Source organism: Pagrus major, chromosome 15 (assembly GCF_040436345.1).
Source record: "Pagrus major chromosome 15, Pma_NU_1.0".
Taxonomy (NCBI): domain Eukaryota; kingdom Metazoa; phylum Chordata; class Actinopteri; order Spariformes; family Sparidae; genus Pagrus; species Pagrus major.
In genome coordinates, this window is record NC_133229.1 from 8,831,814 (window position 1) to 8,851,727 (window position 19,914).

A 19,914-nucleotide genomic window follows, 5' to 3' on the forward strand; every position below is an offset into this window, starting at 1 on the left:
TAAAACTCTGTTTAGTGAAAATTGATTTGTAATTTGTCATTTTTTAAGCAAAAAAGTGAAAACTTTCTGTGGTTGAATTGAAAATTTGAATATTTGCTGCTTTATTATCTACTGTAAACTTAACATCTGTGGGTTTGGGGCTATGGATCAGAGAGAACAAGACATTTGAATAAGTCAACTTAGACTTTGGGAAATTTTGATTGGCAGTTTCCACTATTTTTCTGGCATATTTAAATCGGACGTTAAAATAAGATAATCCTTTTATCAGTTGCACAACATGGAAATTTATGTTGTAACAGTAGTAAGGGGATAGTAAAAAAGAGATAAGCATCAATAAAAAAAAACAATAAATTATATATGAGTTAAAAAGCAAAATATGAATGAAATAAAGCAGGAACAACAATATAAACAAAAAAACAAACTCAACAGTCGTGTTCTCCATTGCACATAGGAATATTGAAATTGCACAGCTGAATAATTTATCACCTAAGTCACAAAATTAAGTCAAAAAGTTAAATAATGAAATGATGTTGCACAGTATGAGATTGATATTGCATGGTTGGTACATGTTAGTACTACAGTCAGTCAGTTCTGATGTGTGTGATCTACTGGCAGCAGAGCTGATTGTTATGTCTGAGAAGCAGGTGGGAAATACCTGCGATATCACTCCTATTGGTCAATAAATGAAGAAAATGGATAATGAAAATATTAATTAGTTGCTACCCTAATATCCATTTACATAACAGACAAAGTCCAGATCCAGTCAGATAGACTGACACTGTTTTGAAATAATAGTTGTTGTCTTAAAAATATTTGGATATAGAGAGTTAGAAAGATCTATTGGACACAAAATTGACAATAAAACCACCACACTGTGATTCAGCTGCAGGATTTGTGCTGTAACTGCTGTAAAAATCCTGATGTGAACTTTCGTCAGACAGGTTTTTGTTTCGTTCCACTTGGCAGTTTCTTTTTCCAGTTCTTGCGCATTTCTAAGACAGGCTGAATTCCTGAGAGAGTTATCTGTCTTTTCACAGGCTGCTGACGGATTTCTACGAGTCGGAGGATGCAGACAAAATATGCAAGTTCCCTGGGGAAGGCAAGCCATCTCCTCTGAACCTCTCTAAAACCCTCCCATCAGTGGTTATCTTGGGGGGACTGACACTGCCGTTACTTCTAACGGAGAACGGCAGGAAACTGTACGTGAGAACCTGGGTGTACGGGACGCTGCTGGGCTGGCTGTGGGTGAATGTTTTTCCTTAACGAACAGCGGGCGGAGGCTTCCACGGTGAGACGCACAAAAGACACGGAGACTGGTGCCATTTACCTGTATCTGATCAACACCAGGTGTGTTCCAGATGCAGAGCAGCGTCTGATCAGAGGCTCAGAGATTTATCCCACTTCTGGCTCACTGTTGACCTCAAGCTGAAAGCTGAATGGAGATGCAGAGAAATGTTAAGCTTTTTGTGCTACTTGTTCCCTCGTGTTATTTGGATTTGCAGCCTGAAATGAAGAGAAAGAGAAGATTTATCAATATTCCCCCCTATTAAATAAAATAGCTATATACGAAATATTCCCCCCTTCATCAGATTTAGCAAAAATTAGTATTCTTGCATGCTAACTTTCCCATCAAACATTGGCCAGCGTTAAAGCTCTTATATCACATTTATTTTTAAAAACTCAAAACATAATGATCATGGTCAGCTACTTTATGTAACTGACACAGTATAGTCATGATAGATCTCTAATTATTAAATGCACTGACTCATTGACATTGGTTGTAATGTGTTATTTATGCCAAGTCTCATGTCAGGAGGATTATTATGCACTTTGCTCATGTAAAGTGATGTTTTTTTTTACATCAGTAGAACAAAATAAATAGCCTGCATTCCTCTATAAGCATGACACCAGCTGCATTGTTTATCATAAATATTCATACTTGCATCACTTTTCTGAAAATGAATGTAGCCGTTGTTCATTTATGCAACTATGAAAGAGTAAATGTCTTTTAATTTACAACGCCAAGATTCTGATTTTACTGATATTGATATCCTTAAAAAAAATAATCTATATATTTTCTTTGTCTCTGATGTTGCCACAGCTCGTATGGAGGAATGCATGTTAAAAATGATAATGTTCTACCAGTGTAAAATATCACTTCAATGTTAAAATGTCAGTCATTGCCAAATCTGGTGTGTTTGCCATGATGTTCTACATGTTTTAAGTTGAGCAATACTTGTTTTAATGCCAGCCCAGATGACAACAAAGCAACTTAATGTCTTTTTCATTTTTCTTTGGCCTATATGGATTCTGATTAAATTTTTTATAATGGTTCCATAACTTTTATATGCATATTTACTTTGATTACCATGCTACGGCTTACATGAAAGTATTTACCTAGCAAAAAGCTGACAAAGCCATGTTAACAGTATATCACAGGTTCCTGTGCACTCAAAGCCATTTGTATTATAACTGTCACTGTATTGTGAAATGCACTGTATGTCCATTGTTGTTGTTTACTGTGATGAAACCATTGCATTTTCCACGAGTCACTTTACATGTCTGCCGTCTTGTCTTCCTCTAAAGTTAGTCTTTGATATGTTTTCCTCATGTTGATGGTACAGTAAATCTCATGGTTTTTACATGTTGCTCCAATACCTCACTTGAATAATCCTTCCTTTTTCTTAAATGACCCTTGTCAGACATTTTATAGTCATTTTTATCCTGACAAGATCAGACTGTAACTCATCAGGAAAATCTATGTAGACAGTATTTAAAATGCCAACGGATTTTTGGAAATGTGTGCCTTCTCTTTGGAGGAGCTGGTCCTCAGCCCTCTCACAGAGGGCCACAGTGGCTCTTTTCCACCAGGTGACTGCATGGAGGCGCTCTGCGGGAGCTGCTGCTCACTGCAGCATGTGGTCACATTGTCTACAATTCATAGTGGCTTATTTTGCTCTAAGAATGCATTGATTTACACTTTTTGAGGACTATTATTAAATGATGAAACCTTTAATGTGTGTAAGTTCTGGAAATGAGGGTCACAGTGAAATAAAGTGGTTTTCTTTGGGGAGAATTGAGTTTTCTGTCTGTTGTCTTACAGTCCTGAACACATAAAACAAGCATCTACTGGCCCTCTGTGCAGGAGCAATGTAGACTGAGTTAAACCTGCTAACTTAAAGTGCCATTTTTGTAATGCACGATCACATCAAATGAAACATTTTGGATGCCTTATACGTAATTTCACGTTTTTCTTTTATTTAGTCTAAACTGATTTTCATGTTAACAATCGACATAATGAAAGCTAGAATTTTGACAGAAGTCCTGAAGGCCTTAAATTGCCAGAGGGACAGATGATGGCCAGATTAAATTTGCTGTTGTGTCCATATCAATCACCCACCTCCACACCTGACTTAATGCTCTCTGTCCTTATTGTCACCTCCACAACCATATTAAGTACAGCAGACACATGGCAGCATTGGTGCAGTTACATGAACACAGACCATCCAGTATTACTAAGTTCAAATAATACTACATTTCCCTAGGTTTTATGTGTAATGTCTCAAATATGTTGTGATACGGAAGGTAACTGACTGAAATGCATGTTTCATAGTTACTTTTTGTGCTTTTTCTTCAGTGGGTCAGACAATCACAGCATATACAGTTACAGAAACTTGTAGTTCTGAACAAAACAAAGTTAGTGGTAGAAAATCAAGATTTGTGGCTTTCTGAATCGCAAATATTGAATATGAATAATTTATTTGAAAATTATTACACTCAATTCAAAAATCTGTCCGTACTTATTGAGATAAAGACCAAAACAATACTCTCAGTGATAAAACAATTTGAGTCAAAAACTTAACTGGGTGATGAAAAATAGAACTTTTAAATTAAAACATCGCAGAGATCGTTTTAAAAAAAATGTATTTTAAGTTAAATTGCGAACAACAATGTTTTTATCCACCTTCCGGTATTGATTTCCTGAAACACTACTTTCCCACTTTATCAAGTGTCAGCGAACATAGCACAAACCAAAGCCGCGCATGCGTGTTACGATTTTAGGGCAGTAACAAGGAAGTGCAGGCACAAATCTAAGGCAACGTTTGTGAGTGCTTCTACGCACTTGTTTGGACTCAAGGTACGTATTAAACCAAGACGAATTAAAGAGCAGTGTGATATAAAAGGGTAACAATATGTACTTCACATGAAGTAAATTATTAGCGTGAATATTCGTGTACATTTATTTATCTGTACGCTTCCCATGTTGCTGTATATTTTAGTCTTTAAAGGTCCCACAGCGACATCTAGAGATCTGTCAGAGTTACTGCTGCTAAACACGGACAACAGGATTGTAGCTGTCAAAGTGTTATTGTGCTGAAATGAGCCTAACTTGTTGGTGTTAAAATCTAATTAGCTAGGCTGGTTGTTTAAAGAACAAATATTATTATTTGTTTTTTCAAGGAACTTAAAATGAGACAATGCTGTATTTCCTTAATGGTGAACTACTATGCTTACTTGCTTCACTGGGGAGTTTTAGAAATACTTTTAGAAATTCAAGGCTTAGTCCAACTTGAATAACAAAAACACCTGACTGCTCTGTACGTCTGTTCACAGCTTTGTGATGGCCGTGGACTGGATTGGATTCGGCTATGCCGCAGCGATCGCCTTTGGAGGATTTATGGGATACAAGAGAAAAGGTCAAAAAGTGACCCTTGATGATCTAATCTATTTATTTTGGCTATTTTAAAGCTCAACCAAAGAGTATTCACTACCATGTGATTCATGATTATATGTCTCTGTTTTATTGTAGGAAGTGTGATGTCCCTGATGGCTGGTTTGGTTTTTGGCTCGTTGTCTGCTTATGGGGCGTACAACATCTCTAATGACACAAAGGACATCAAGATCTCCTTGTGTGAGTACGGCTAAGCCCAATGTAATGTGCTGATTTTTTCTGAGAATTTGTTAAAACATCCAGCCAGTATAATTTCATGTCTTTTCTTTATTCCAGTGAGCTCTGGACTCCTTTCACTCGTAATGGGAATGAGATACAAAAAGTCTGGGAAATTAATGCCTGCTGGCCTGATGTCAGGGCTAAGGTCAGAGTCCAACGTGATCCACATGCAGAAATCCTTGTTGAGCAATTCAAGGATTGTGAAATAACACGTTTACCCTTGCTGAGTTAATTAGTTTTGCTCCCTCTTCCCCACAGTTTGTTGATGGTGTTTCGGCTGTTGCTGCTCATCATGGTGTGACTGGAGGACTAGCACTGACCGCAGGGAGAGCTTTCTGTTCCTCAATGCACAACCCTTGTTTTAAAGGAGACATCATTCCCAGTTAGCATAACAAAACTTCTGTTTTGTGTGGTAACTCAACTTTCATGTGACCAAAACCTTACAAAAGCTCAGCAGATTTAACATCAACTACTAATCGAGTTGCAGTGATTTTGTTTTGGTGAATCAAGCTGGGGGCTTTTATTTTATTTTTTTGTATGTGAGCATGTGAATGAACAAAGATGTCATGATTTGAGATTAATTATTATTACCACAGGTTTACGTACTCACTACATGAGCTTTGTGGGTGCTTTTGTTTGTCTTGGCAGGGGTTTACAGTGAACACTACAACATCAGTTTTGCAGGCTGCTACGCTGTCAATGTTATTAAGCTGAAATGTTCAAATTACTCAAAAAAGGAACAAGTTTGACGACTAAGATTTGTATTCTTGACTGCTCACATGCTACATCTTTAAAAAGATTAAAATACTATGTCATTTTTGTAAAAAAAACTGAATAAATAAATGTGATTCTTTTTTGTACAAGATGTCCAAAGTCCAAATTCTGATTCCAGTGAAAGAGTAAATTCCTGCACACACTTTTCAACTCTGCATCGATAGATTTATTTAAAAAGGTCAGCATTTTGGTCACAAAGAGGTTTAAATACAGCCCACAGTTACATTAGGGATAGGACAAGAATGATAAAGTTGACTGTGGTGAGTTTCATTATGGTCAGAATCCTCAGATGAATGACTTGAAAAAGCTGTCTGCCTCACTGACCTACAGTCCTATATTGGTTTCCTGATTAAATTTGAATAGCCTATGCCTGTCACCATGGCTTGCAAGATAAATTGGTCAAATCCAAACTAAGAAACGACAGTGAGATGAGGTTACCATTTATTTGTCCTTTTAATATTCATTATTTGCTTTTCATTAAAACAAGATGTGTGTCCTATCTGTGATGTAATTAAAATATTTGTTTCTGAACAAAATGTAAGTTTAAGATGATTCTAGTATGTTTTTACTGCAATTTTATTTTTTATTTTAAAGTTTTTAGACTATTTTGATGATTGATATCGTGACTCGCAATTGTGTTGGACCGGACAGTCGTTACATACATTTTTCATATCCTCCCGTGCTACATTACACTCTGCAGTTGTCCACAGTCACATGCAACAGCTCACCAAATCAAGATCCCCATGAACTGTCAAAATCAGACAATATTTATTATCCCTAACACCAAGGAGACAACATTGACTTTTAGTATTATATACACAAGATATGGGCAGAAACACTGTCACTGTGTGAGTGTTATGTCTTCAGAAAGCTCTTCATCGACCACTTTTAATAAACCTATCTATGCAGAGGTGAAAACTGTGTGGGGGGGTTTACTCTTTTTCACATTTGATTCGCTGGAACCCAAAAAAAGAGAACAGCAAGTGCTGTGTTGCCTTTGAAAGTCCAAATTAAGGCTGAGAAATAAACAAGACAAAACAAAAACACAGCAGCTTCTCAGATGTTCCTTAAAAATAGACACTTTATTTAGTAGAAGCTTCACATTAAAACATCTATTTAATGTTATAAAATATTACCAAGATTTCTTTCATACTAAAAGGATTTGTTATTTCAGGATGGTTAGTGCAGTTTTCATCTCAACTTAAACCTGCAAATATAAGTGCTAAACATGTTACACAGGCTGTATTTGCATTATGAATCATTCACACTGCTGATGTGAGGAGTGTACCAGAACTTTTACAGAGCTCATGGCAGTGACTTGATGTCAAACACCTCCATGACGGTCTTCACGTACTGATCATCTGGCTGCGGCTTCCTCTTGCTTCCTGGCTTCAGGAACTCGTCGATGGCGGGAATCCTGGTCATCCTGCCCTGGAAAGCCTGGAGTGAAACACAAAGTTATACTTAAAGCAGAGTATTCAGTATTGGATGTGTATTTTGGTACACCGATTTTATTGTTAAAATACTACAATAGGAATGATTTACACGTTTACCTTTACGTTGCGAAAGTCGCCAAGGATTCCAGCAAATTTCTCCTCCAACATCAGGGTGCATTCAAACAGCAGCACGTCTGCAACGCTTACTTTACCTCCCACCAGGTAGATCTGCCCAGACAGCACCTGGCAAGTTTGTCAAAGACACACAATCTCTTGTTTAGGTCTCATAAATAATCTATAATTATCAGCAGTTCAATTTACAATCTTTACAGGTTTGTAAGCAACATGAATCAGTTATTAGATCACACCATTTCACACAGGAAACACAGTGATACCTTTTCGAACACTGGAAGGTAGCGCTCTGTTGCTTTAGCTTCAATGTTGGCCAGTTTTGGTTTTGGATCTGGAGTGAAGGGCAACATCATGATCATCTCCATGAGATCCATCACTCCCTCTGAGTACATGTTGATCCTGAGGGAGACCACCAGCGTACACTGTGACACACTCATCTACTGAGACCACACGATACAGTAAAGACACTGTGTAAAAGAAATGGAGCATACATGACACGGTCTTTGAGATCTTTTCCATGAAGATTGTACTTCTCAGCGATGTAATTCAGGATGGCCTTTGTCTGAATAAGCTTCATGCCATCAATCTCCACCATGGGAACTTGCTGAAACATGAGATCTCCGTCTGCAAAGTAAACAGCAGGATGGTAAAGTGGTCAAACATTAATTTACCTTCTGGACAATATCTCTGAGAGCAGGTCTTGAGAAATGTGAGACTTTCACCTGCCAGGTCAGATCATATGTGGGTTGAAGTTAACTGACAAAGTGCAAAGCCGAGCTGAAAACTAATCATGTGACTGGGAAACAGGCCAGAGACACGATTTCAGCTTCAAACACCTTTTTCAAACCAACTCACCACTGAGGAGTTGTTTTAACTGGTCACGAGTTGTCAGATGCACCTCGTCAAACTGTCAATGACAAATTGCAGAAGTGATTTAAGACACATTCAGGAGGTTTGTGCTTCCCAGAACAGAACAGCACAGTCCACGGATCTCTATTAGAGATTTGAGAGGATTTTGTCGTTTTAATTGTAATTAAAGCAAAGTTTCAGATTAACATCACCAAACCCTTCACTTACCTCCACTTCTGCAACTGTCAAAAGCCAGCGGATTGACTCCATTTTCCCTCTCCCATTGAAGTAGTGCAGCACAACTTTTCCAGCCATAACCGAGGTATTTTGGAGATTAAATCTGTGAAAAGACAAAACACCACGTATTTTTTTTTACTATAACGCACGCAACATTACCAAACCTGACTTTAGGTATTTAGGGAGGTACCTACCTGTGGACTGCTGTGACTGCCGTGGAGAAATCCAGGAGTGGTGGGCAGAGAAAGTGAAGTTTATGTCGTTACATAATGCTGGAGCACCCGAGAAAATCCTGAAGACGTCTGATGATTGCTGTTGATTGCTATTGGCTGGATCCGGCCAATAGAAACGTGACTCATTAACATTTTACCGCTAGACATCATGGGAAAAAATGTAACTGCTACCTGTTTTCGCTCAAAACACTTTTTGTTAAGTTTGAAGCATCGACGTAGTTTATGTTTATGACCACACCAGGTGACTCGTACACATCGTAGCGAACATTTATACAGTCGACACCATGATGCTAAGTAGTTGTTTTGTACCGCACTATATATAAGCCATATCTACCCATTTTTCATTATTATTATTTCTTCTTATAGACTTTTGATTTTCTAATTTACTATTTACCGTTTCTGTAATGAAGTCTCTTAGCATAAGAATTTCACATGAGTGTACTCGTACAACCAGAGTGACAATAAACATCTTGAATCTTTAAAGATTATGCCAGAGCACTCAACTTTTAAGATGGTGGGCAGATGTCAATTAGGAAAAATACATTAAATATATATATATGTATATATATATATATATATATATATATATATATATATATATATATATATATATATATATATATATATATATATATATATATTGAAAGTTGCCTACTCTGAAATATAGTGTTATTCTTTAAACACAGGAAATGGGTGGAAGGCCATTTGATTTGTCATTTTTCATTTTTTTTATCAAATTAATGATGCTAACAGGGTTGACGCCATGGTAACAAGGTTTACAGGACACACATTTTACTGTTGTTTTATTTCCAGAGTAGCATATTAGTGTTTATACTTAAATTGTTGTATTAGTGAGGTTAATTAGTTTTTAACGGGTCCAAAAGATTTTCTTCTAAGGCTGTTTGAAACTGCTGCATCAACTTGCATGTTGCGTTTCCCTGCTGTAATGTTGAATTTGAGTTGGTTTTAACCGCTTTTTATACTGTTGGGTGGTTTAACCCACAGCAAAGCCTTAAATAATATAAGGACAGTGTATATTTATAGCATGGCTGTCTTTTGAGAAGTACGTATCTCTAAAAAGTTAAATTTTAATGAGCTTAAAAAAGTTTATTTGGTTTAGGAAATAGGAGAATTTGTTCAACTATTAAAGGAACACTTAATGCTTCAGTTTATCGCAAACATTTGAAGTCAACTGAGATGTAGTGGCATAGAAGTAAAAAGCTGCATCAAATGGAGATACTTAAGAGCAAGTACTTCAGATTTTTCTGTTCCTCAATGCACAACCCTTGTTTTAAAGGAGACATCATTCCCAGTTAGCATAACAAACATCATCTACTAATCCAGTTGCAGTGATTTTGTTTTGGTGAATCAAGCTGGGGGCTTTTTTTTTTTTTTTTTTTTTGTATATGAAAGTAAATTCCTGCACACACTTTTCACCTCTGCATGTATTTAAAAAGGTCAGCATTTTGGTCACAAAGATCTCTCTCTAGACACAACACTCACAAAGTGACAGGGTTTAAATACAGCCCACAGTTACATTAGGGATAGGACAAGAATGATAAAGTTGACTGTGGTGAGTTTCATTATGGTCAGAATCCTCAGATGAATGACTTGAAAAAGCTGTCTGCCTCACTGACCTACAGTCCTATATTGGTTTCCTGATTAAATTTGAATAGCCTATGCCTGTCACCATGGCTTGCAAGATAAATTGGTCAAATCCAAACTAAGAAACGACAGTGAGATGAGGTTACCATTTATTTGTCCTTTTAATATTCATTATTTGCTTTTCATTAAAACAAGATGTGTGTCCTATCTGTGATGTAATTAAAATATTTGTTTCTGAACAAAATGTAAGTTTAAGATGATTCTAGTATGTTTTTACTGCAATTTTATTTTTTATTTTAAAGTTTTTAGACTATTTTGATGATTGATATCGTGACTCGCAATTGTGTTGGACCGGACAGTCGTTACATACATTTTTCATATCCTCCCGTGCTACATTACACTCTGCAGTTGTCCACAGTCACATGCAACAGCTCACCAAATCAAGATCCCCATGAACTGTCAAAATCAGACAATATTTATTATCCCTAACACCAAGGAGACAACATTGACTTTTAGTATTATATACACAAGATATGGGCAGAAACACTGTCACTGTGTGAGTGTTATGTCTTCAGAAAGCTCTTCATCGACCACTTTTAATAAACCTATCTATGCAGAGGTGAAAACTGTGTGGGGGGGTTTACTCTTTTTCACATTTGATTCGCTGGAACCCAAAAAAAGAGAACAGCAAGTGCTGTGTTGCCTTTGAAAGTCCAAATTAAGGCTGAGAAATAAACAAGACAAAACAAAAACACAGCAGCTTCTCAGATGTTCCTTAAAAATAGACACTTTATTTAGTAGAAGCTTCACATTAAAACATCTATTTAATGTTATAAAATATTACCAAGATTTCTTTCATACTAAAAGGATTTGTTATTTCAGGATGGTTAGTGCAGTTTTCATCTCAACTTAAACCTGCAAATATAAGTGCTAAACATGTTACACAGGCTGTATTTGCATTATGAATCATTCACACTGCTGATGTGAGGAGTGTACCAGAACTTTTACAGAGCTCATGGCAGTGACTTGATGTCAAACACCTCCATGACGGTCTTCACGTACTGATCATCTGGCTGCGGCTTCCTCTTGCTTCCTGGCTTCAGGAACTCGTCGATGGCGGGAATCCTGGTCATCCTGCCCTGGAAAGCCTGGAGTGAAACACAAAGTTATACTTAAAGCAGAGTATTCAGTATTGGATGTGTATTTTGGTACACCGATTTTATTGTTAAAATACTACAATAGGAATGATTTACACGTTTACCTTTACGTTGCGAAAGTCGCCAAGGATTCCAGCAAATTTCTCCTCCAACATCAGGGTGCATTCAAACAGCAGCACGTCTGCAACGCTTACTTTACCTCCCACCAGGTAGATCTGCCCAGACAGCACCTGGCAAGTTTGTCAAAGACACACAATCTCTTGTTTAGGTCTCATAAATAATCTATAATTATCAGCAGTTCAATTTACAATCTTTACAGGTTTGTAAGCAACATGAATCAGTTATTAGATCACACCATTTCACACAGGAAACACAGTGATACCTTTTCGAACACTGGAAGGTAGCGCTCTGTTGCTTTAGCTTCAATGTTGGCCAGTTTTGGTTTTGGATCTGGAGTGAAGGGCAACATCATGATCATCTCCATGAGATCCATCACTCCCTCTGAGTACATGTTGATCCTGAGGGAGACCACCAGCGTACACTGTGACACACTCATCTACTGAGACCACACGATACAGTAAAGACACTGTGTAAAAGAAATGGAGCATACATGACACGGTCTTTGAGATCTTTTCCATGAAGATTGTACTTCTCAGCGATGTAATTCAGGATGGCCTTTGTCTGAATAAGCTTCATGCCATCAATCTCCACCATGGGAACTTGCTGAAACATGAGATCTCCGTCTGCAAAGTAAACAGCAGGATGGTAAAGTGGTCAAACATTAATTTACCTTCTGGACAATATCTCTGAGAGCAGGTCTTGAGAAATGTGAGACTTTCACCTGCCAGGTCAGATCATATGTGGGTTGAAGTTAACTGACAAAGTGCAAAGCCGAGCTGAAAACTAATCATGTGACTGGGAAACAGGCCAGAGACACGATTTCAGCTTCAAACACCTTTTTCAAACCAACTCACCACTGAGGAGTTGTTTTAACTGGTCACGAGTTGTCAGATGCACCTCGTCAAACTGTCAATGACAAATTGCAGAAGTGATTTAAGACACATTCAGGAGGTTTGTGCTTCCCAGAACAGAACAGCACAGTCCACGGATCTCTATTAGAGATTTGAGAGGATTTTGTCGTTTTAATTGTAATTAAAGCAAAGTTTCAGATTAACATCACCAAACCCTTCACTTACCTCCACTTCTGCAACTGTCAAAAGCCAGCGGATTGACTCCATTTTCCCTCTCCCATTGAAGTAGTGCAGCACAACTTTTCCAGCCATAACCGAGGTATTTTGGAGATTAAATCTGTGAAAAGACAAAACACCACGTATTTTTTTTTACTATAACGCACGCAACATTACCAAACCTGACTTTAGGTATTTAGGGAGGTACCTACCTGTGGACTGCTGTGACTGCCGTGGAGAAATCCAGGAGTGGTGGGCAGAGAAAGTGAAGTTTATGTCGTTACATAATGCTGGAGCACCCGAGAAAATCCTGAAGACGTCTGATGATTGCTGTTGATTGCTATTGGCTGGATCCGGCCAATAGAAACGTGACTCATTAACATTTTACCGCTAGACATCATGGGAAAAAATGTAACTGCTACCTGTTTTCGCTCAAAACACTTTTTGTTAAGTTTGAAGCATCGACGTAGTTTATGTTTATGACCACACCAGGTGACTCGTACACATCGTAGCGAACATTTATACAGTCGACACCATGATGCTAAGTAGTTGTTTTGTACCGCACTATATATAAGCCATATCTACCCATTTTTCATTATTATTATTTCTTCTTATAGACTTTTGATTTTCTAATTTACTATTTACCGTTTCTGTAATGAAGTCTCTTAGCATAAGAATTTCACATGAGTGTACTCGTACAACCAGAGTGACAATAAACATCTTGAATCTTTAAAGATTATGCCAGAGCACTCAACTTTTAAGATGGTGGGCAGATGTCAATTAGGAAAAATACATTAAATATATATATATGTATATATATATATATATATATATATATATATATATATATATATATATATATATATATATATATATATATATATATATATATATATATATATTGAAAGTTGCCTACTCTGAAATATAGTGTTATTCTTTAAACACAGGAAATGGGTGGAAGGCCATTTGATTTGTCATTTTTCATTTTTTTTATCAAATTAATGATGCTAACAGGGTTGACGCCATGGTAACAAGGTTTACAGGACACACATTTTACTGTTGTTTTATTTCCAGAGTAGCATATTAGTGTTTATACTTAAATTGTTGTATTAGTGAGGTTAATTAGTTTTTAACGGGTCCAAAAGATTTTCTTCTAAGGCTGTTTGAAACTGCTGCATCAACTTGCATGTTGCGTTTCCCTGCTGTAATGTTGAATTTGAGTTGGTTTTAACCGCTTTTTATACTGTTGGGTGGTTTAACCCACAGCAAAGCCTTAAATAATATAAGGACAGTGTATATTTATAGCATGGCTGTCTTTTGAGAAGTACGTATCTCTAAAAAGTTAAATTTTAATGAGCTTAAAAAAGTTTATTTGGTTTAGGAAATAGGAGAATTTGTTCAACTATTAAAGGAACACTTAATGCTTCAGTTTATCGCAAACATTTGAAGTCAACTGAGATGTAGTGGCATAGAAGTAAAAAGCTGCATCAAATGGAGATACTTAAGAGCAAGTACTTCAGATTTTTCTGTTCCTCAATGCACAACCCTTGTTTTAAAGGAGACATCATTCCCAGTTAGCATAACAAACATCATCTACTAATCCAGTTGCAGTGATTTTGTTTTGGTGAATCAAGCTGGGGGCTTTTTTTTTTTTTTTTTTTTTGTATATGAAAGTAAATTCCTGCACACACTTTTCACCTCTGCATGTATTTAAAAAGGTCAGCATTTTGGTCACAAAGATCTCTCTCTAGACACAACACTCACAAAGTGACAGGGTTTAAATACAGCCCACAGTTACATTAGGGATAGGACAAGAATGATAAAGTTGACTGTGGTGAGTTTCATTATGGTCAGAATCCTCAGATGAATGACTTGAAAAAGCTGTCTGCCTCACTGACCTACAGTCCTATATTGGTTTCCTGATTAAATTTGAATAGCCTATGCCTGTCACCATGGCTTGCAAGATAAATTGGTCAAATCCAAACTAAGAAACGACAGTGAGATGAGGTTACCACCATTTATTTGTCCTTTTAATATTCATTATTTGCTTTTCATTAAAACAAGATGTGTGTCCTATCTGTGATGTAATTAAAATATTTGTTTCTGAACAAAATGTAAGGTTAAGATGATTCCAGTATGTTTTTACTGCAATTTTATTTTTTATTTTAAAGTTTTCAGACTATTTTGATGATTGATATCGTGACTCGCAATTGTGTTGGACCGGACAGTCGTTACATACATTTTTCATATCCTCCCATGCTACATTACACTCTGCAGTTGTCCACAGTCACATGCAACAGCTCACCAAATCAAGATCCCCATGAACTGTCAAAATCAGACAATATTTATTATCCCTAACACCAAGGAGACAACATTGACTTTTAGTATTATATACACAAGATATGGGCAGAAACACTGTCACTGTGTGAGTGTTATGTCTTCAGAAAGCTCTTCATCGACCACTTTTAATAAACCTATCTATGCAGAGGTGAAAACTGTGTGGGGGGGTTTACTCTTTTTCACATTTGATTCCCTGGAACCCAAAAAAAGAGAACAGCAAGTGCTGTGTTGCCTTTGAAAGTCCAAATTAAGGCTGAGAAATAAACAAGACAAAACAAAAACACAGCAGCTTCTCAGATGTTCCTTAAAAATAGACAATTTATTTAGTAGAAGCTTCACATTAAAACATCCATTTAATGTTATAAAATATTACCAAAATGTCTTTCATACTAAAAGGTTTTGTTATTTCAGGATGGTTAGTGCAGCATAACATGAACCCGCAAATATAAGTGCTAAACATGTTACACAGGCTGTATTTGCATTATAAATCATTCACACTGCTGATGTGAGGAGTGTACCAGAACTTTTACAGAGCTCATGGCAGTGACTTGATGTCAAGCACCTCCATGACGGTCTTCACGTACTGATCATCTGGCTGCGGCTTCCTCTTGCTTCCTGGCTTCAGGAACTCGTCGATGGCGGGAATCCTGGTCATCCTGCCCTGAAAAGCCTGGAGTGAAACACAAAGTTATCCTTAAAGCAGAGTATTTAGTATTGGATGTGTATTTTGGTACACCGATTTTATTGTTATATGTACAAATACATGTCACTTTTACACGTTTACCTTTACGTTGCGAAAGTCGCCAAGGATTCCAGCAAATTTCTCCTCCAACATCAGGGTGCATTCAAATAGCAGCACGTCTGCAACGCTTATTTTACCTCCCACCAGGTAGATCTGCCCAGACAGCACCTGGCAAGTTTGTCAAAGACACACAATCTCTTGTTTAGGTTTCATAAATAATCTATAATTATCAGCAGTTCAATTTACAATCTTTACAGGTTTGTAAGCAACATGAATCAGTTATTAGATCACACTATTTCACACAGGAAACACAGTGATACCTTTTCGAACACTGGAAGGTAGCGCTCTGTTGCTTTAGCTTCAATGTTGGCCAGTTTTGGTTTTGGATCTGGAATGAAGGGCAACACCATGATCATCTCCATGAGATCCATCACTCCCTCTGAGTACATGTTGATCCTGAGGGAGACCACCAGCGTACACTGTGACACACTCATCTACTGAGACCACACGATACAGTAAAGACACTGTGTAAAAGAAATGGAGCATACATGACACGGTCTTTGAGATCTTTTCCATGAAGATTGTACTTCTCAGCGATGTAATTCAGGATGGCCTTTGTCTGAATAAGCTTCATGCCATCAATCTCCACCATGGGAACTTGCTGAAACATGAGATCTCCGTCTGCAAAGTAAACAGCAGGATGGTAAAGTGGTCAAACATTAATTTACCTTCTGGACAATATCTCTGAGAGCAGGTCGTGAGAAATGTGAGACTTTCACCTGCCAGGTCAGATCATATGTGGGTTGAAGTTAACTGACAAAGTGCAAAGCCGAGCTGAAAACTAATCATGTGACTGGGAAACAGGCCAGAGACACGATTTCAGCTTCAAACACCTTTTTCAAACCAACTCACCACTGAGGAGTTGTTTTAACTGGTCACGAGTTGTCAGATGCACCTCGTCAAACTGTCAATGACAAATTGCAGAAGTGATTTAAGACACATTCAGGAGGTTTGTGCTTCCCAGAACAGAACAGCACAGAGCACGGATCTCTATTAGAGATTTGAGAGGATTTTGTCGTTTTAATTGTAATTAAAGCAAAGTTTCAGATTACAGTTTTTCTTGATTGCTTTGACCTGCTTAAAGAAACTGACTGGGATCCACTCGGTTTCCATCATCACTGTCTCAGCAGAGCACAAGACACCTCTTGCAAATGTGTTAACCCTTTCTCATTGGATTGACACATTTTCCCCACCCTTTTGCAGAACAGTTAACACAGATGTCATTCAAGCAGTCCAAACTCCATTGTTTTAGCTATGGTAACCAAACAGAAACCATCTGTTCCTAACTATTAGAAACTACCTACATAAGTATGAAATCACTGAAGCACCTGTTTGACACTCCTTCCCACAAATCTTCAATTAGCAATCAGTCTGCAGGCCTTAAAAGGTGCAGAGTCTGTGTTGTTCTTTGCCAACATGGATGGAAGAGGTCTAAGGCAGATGAGAGTGAGTATCAATAGTGGCTATTTCTTATACTTTACTGTAATAGATTTTATTTTTATTTTCTTAATTTCTTATACTCTAATAGATTTTATTTTGGTTCACATGTATTTTGTGTAATATTTACAGTATTTCAGTTTTCAGCCACAGTTTGAAAAAAAGAATCAATGGAATCAATAAAATTTGCATCAAAGCATTTCTGATTCTGGATCCAATTCTTTGCAAGAAGGCAAATTTGACAACAAATGGCACTGGCATGAAAGCTATGACAGTAATAGGCTACAATGACAGTAATAGGCTACAATGACAAGCAATGGTGCACTGATTCGCACTGAGTGCTGTCTTTTGTATTTTGTTGTCCACTGTGTAATGGTTGATTGGAAGAGCTCATACACTTGTTTGCAAGTTGTGTTGTTTGAAGGCAAAATTTGCTTTTGTTGCATATTTTAAATGTTTTGGCGCGGTTAGAGCCTTTTGCAAACAAAATTTGTCATTTTGACCATGAGTGCCACTGTTTTGGCCTGTGTGTTAACTGTTTTGAAAATGTGGAGTTTGAGTTGACTGCTGAATCAAAGCAATCAAGAAAAACTGTAACATCACCTAACCCTTCACTTACCTCCACTTCTGCAACTGTCAAAAGCCAGCGGATTGACTCCATTCTCCCTCTTCCATTGAAGTAGTGCAGCACAACTTTTCCAGCCATGACCGAGGTATTTTGGAGATTAAATCTGTAAAACTGCAAAAGAGAAAACACCACGTATTTTTTTTTTTACTATAACGCACGCAACATTACCAAACCTGACTTTAGGTATTTGGGGAGGTACCTACCTGTGGACTGCTGTGACTGCCGTGGAGAAATCCAGGAGTGGTGGGCAGAGAAAGTGAAGTTTATGTCGTTACATAATGCTGGAGCACCCGAGAACATGATGAAGGCGTGTGGGGGACGTCTGTTGATCGCTGTTGATTGCTATTGGCTGGTTCCAGCCAATAGAAACGTGACTCATTAACATTTTACCGCTAGACATCATGGGAAAAAATGTAACCGCTACCTGTTTTCGCTCAATACATTTTTTGTTAAGTTTGAAGCATCGACGTAGTTTATGTTTATGACCACACCAGGTGACTCGTACACATCGTAGCGAACATTTATACAGTCGACACCATGATGCTAAGTAGTTGTTTTGTACCGTACTATATATACGCTATATCTACCCAACGGTTGTTTTTATTATTTCTTCTTATACACTTTTGATTTTCTAATTTACTATTTACCATTTCTGTAATGAAGTCTCTTAGCATAAGAATTTCACATGAGTGTACTCGTACAACCAGAGTGACAATAAACATCTTGAATCTTGAAAGATTATGCCAGAGCACTCAACTTTTAAGATGGTGGGCAGATGTCAATTAGGAAAAATACATTAAGTGTGTGTGTGTGTGTATATGTATATCTATCTATCTATCTATCGATAGATAGATAGATAGAAAGTGGCCTACTCTGAATTCTTCAAACACAGGAAATGGGTGGAAGGCCATTTGATTTGTCATTTTTCATTTTTTTTAATCAAATTAATGATGGTAACAGGGTTGACGCCATGGTAACAAGGTTTACAGGACACACATTTTACTGTTGTTTTACTTCCAGAGTAGCATATTAGTGTTTATACTTAAATTGTTGTATTAGTGAGGTTAATTAGTTTTTAACAGGTCCAAAAGATTTTCTTCTAAGGCTGTTTGAAACTGCTGCATCAACTTGCATGTTGCGTTTCCCTGCTGTAATGTTGAATTTGAGTTGGTTTTAACTGCTTTTTATACTGTTGGGTGGTTTAACCCACAGCAAAGCCTTAAATAATATAAGGACAGTGTATATTTATAGCATGGCTGTCTTTTGAGAAGTACGTATCTCTAAAAAGTTAACTTTTAATGAGCTTAAAGTTTATTTGGTTTAGGAAATAGGAGAATTTGTTCAACTATTAAAGGAACACTTAATGCTTCAGTTTATCGCAAACATTTGAAGTCAACTGAGATGTAGTGGCATAGAAGTAAAAAGCTGCATCAAATGGAGATACTTAAGCGCAAATACTTCAGATTTTTCTGTTCCTCAATGCACAACCCTTGTTTTAAAGGAGACATCATTCCCAGTTAGCATAACAAAACTTCTGTTTTGTGTGGTAACTCAACTTTCATGTGACCAAAACCTTACAAAAGCTCAGCAGATTTAACATCAACTACTAATCCAGTTGCAGTGATTTTGTTTTGGTGAATCAAGCTGGGGGCTTTTTTTTTTTTTTTTTTTTTGTATATGAAAGTAAATTCCTGCACACACTTTTCACCTCTGCATGTATTTAAAAAGGTCAGCATTTTGGTCACAAAGAGCTCTCTCTAGACACAACATTCACAAAGTGACAGGGTTTAAATGCAGCCCACAGTTACATTAGGGATAGGACAAGAATGATAAAGTTGAGTGTGGTGAGTTTCATTATGGTCAGAATCGTTAATCGAAATGTTCATGAATATCCTCAGATGAATGACTTGAAAAAGCTGTCTGCCTCACTGACCGACAGTGCTATATCAGAATCAGAATCAGAACTCCTTTATTAGTCCCGCAAACAGGGAAATTTGTGCATCACAGCAGCCAAAGGACAGTTCAATATAAAAATAAACAATAATAACAGTAAAAATAAACAATATAATAAAAAGGTAAGAAATAGAAAAATAATCATATATACATAATATGCAAATATAAACAGTGTAATTATAAACAGTATGGG

The 19,914-nt window shown here is 37.2% G+C and overlaps 4 protein-coding genes across 4 annotated transcripts; 1 reads left to right on the top strand and 3 right to left on the bottom strand.

Moving 5' to 3' along the window:
* The first annotated feature begins 4,053 nt into the window (after positions 1–4,053).
* Positions 4,054–5,816, top strand: LOC141009008 (transmembrane protein 14A-like). The gene is made up of 5 exons (XM_073481405.1): positions 4,054–4,138; positions 4,615–4,697; positions 4,811–4,912; positions 5,009–5,096; positions 5,210–5,816. The coding sequence occupies exons 2-5, from the start codon at positions 4,622–4,624 to the stop codon at positions 5,250–5,252; spliced, it is 309 nt and encodes a 102-aa protein (XP_073337506.1). The 5' UTR covers positions 4,054–4,138; positions 4,615–4,621; the 3' UTR covers positions 5,253–5,816.
* A 972-nt stretch (positions 5,817–6,788) lies between these two features.
* Positions 6,789–8,665, bottom strand: LOC141009007 (glutathione S-transferase 3-like). The gene is made up of 7 exons (XM_073481404.1): positions 8,574–8,665; positions 8,371–8,482; positions 8,149–8,200; positions 7,785–7,917; positions 7,557–7,692; positions 7,279–7,404; positions 6,789–7,165 (listed from the first exon to the last, which is right to left on the bottom strand). The coding sequence occupies exons 2-7, from the start codon at positions 8,455–8,457 to the stop codon at positions 7,031–7,033; spliced, it is 669 nt and encodes a 222-aa protein (XP_073337505.1). The 5' UTR covers positions 8,458–8,482; positions 8,574–8,665; the 3' UTR covers positions 6,789–7,030.
* A 2,323-nt stretch (positions 8,666–10,988) lies between these two features.
* Positions 10,989–12,863, bottom strand: LOC141009356 (glutathione S-transferase 3-like). Its single transcript, XM_073481929.1, has 7 exons — positions 12,774–12,863; positions 12,571–12,682; positions 12,349–12,400; positions 11,985–12,117; positions 11,757–11,892; positions 11,479–11,604; positions 10,989–11,365 (listed from the first exon to the last, which is right to left on the bottom strand). Exons 2-7 carry the CDS (start codon positions 12,655–12,657, stop codon positions 11,231–11,233), a joined length of 669 nt encoding a protein of 222 aa, XP_073338030.1. The 5' UTR covers positions 12,658–12,682; positions 12,774–12,863; the 3' UTR covers positions 10,989–11,230.
* Positions 12,864–15,201: 2,338 nt separating this feature from the next.
* On the bottom strand, positions 15,202–18,088 carry LOC141009012 (glutathione S-transferase 3-like). Its single transcript, XM_073481410.1, has 7 exons — positions 17,972–18,088; positions 17,760–17,879; positions 16,556–16,607; positions 16,192–16,324; positions 15,964–16,099; positions 15,686–15,811; positions 15,202–15,571 (listed from the first exon to the last, which is right to left on the bottom strand). The coding sequence occupies exons 2-7, from the start codon at positions 17,844–17,846 to the stop codon at positions 15,437–15,439; spliced, it is 669 nt and encodes a 222-aa protein (XP_073337511.1). The 5' UTR covers positions 17,847–17,879; positions 17,972–18,088; the 3' UTR covers positions 15,202–15,436.
* Positions 18,089–19,914: the final 1,826 nt, after the last annotated feature.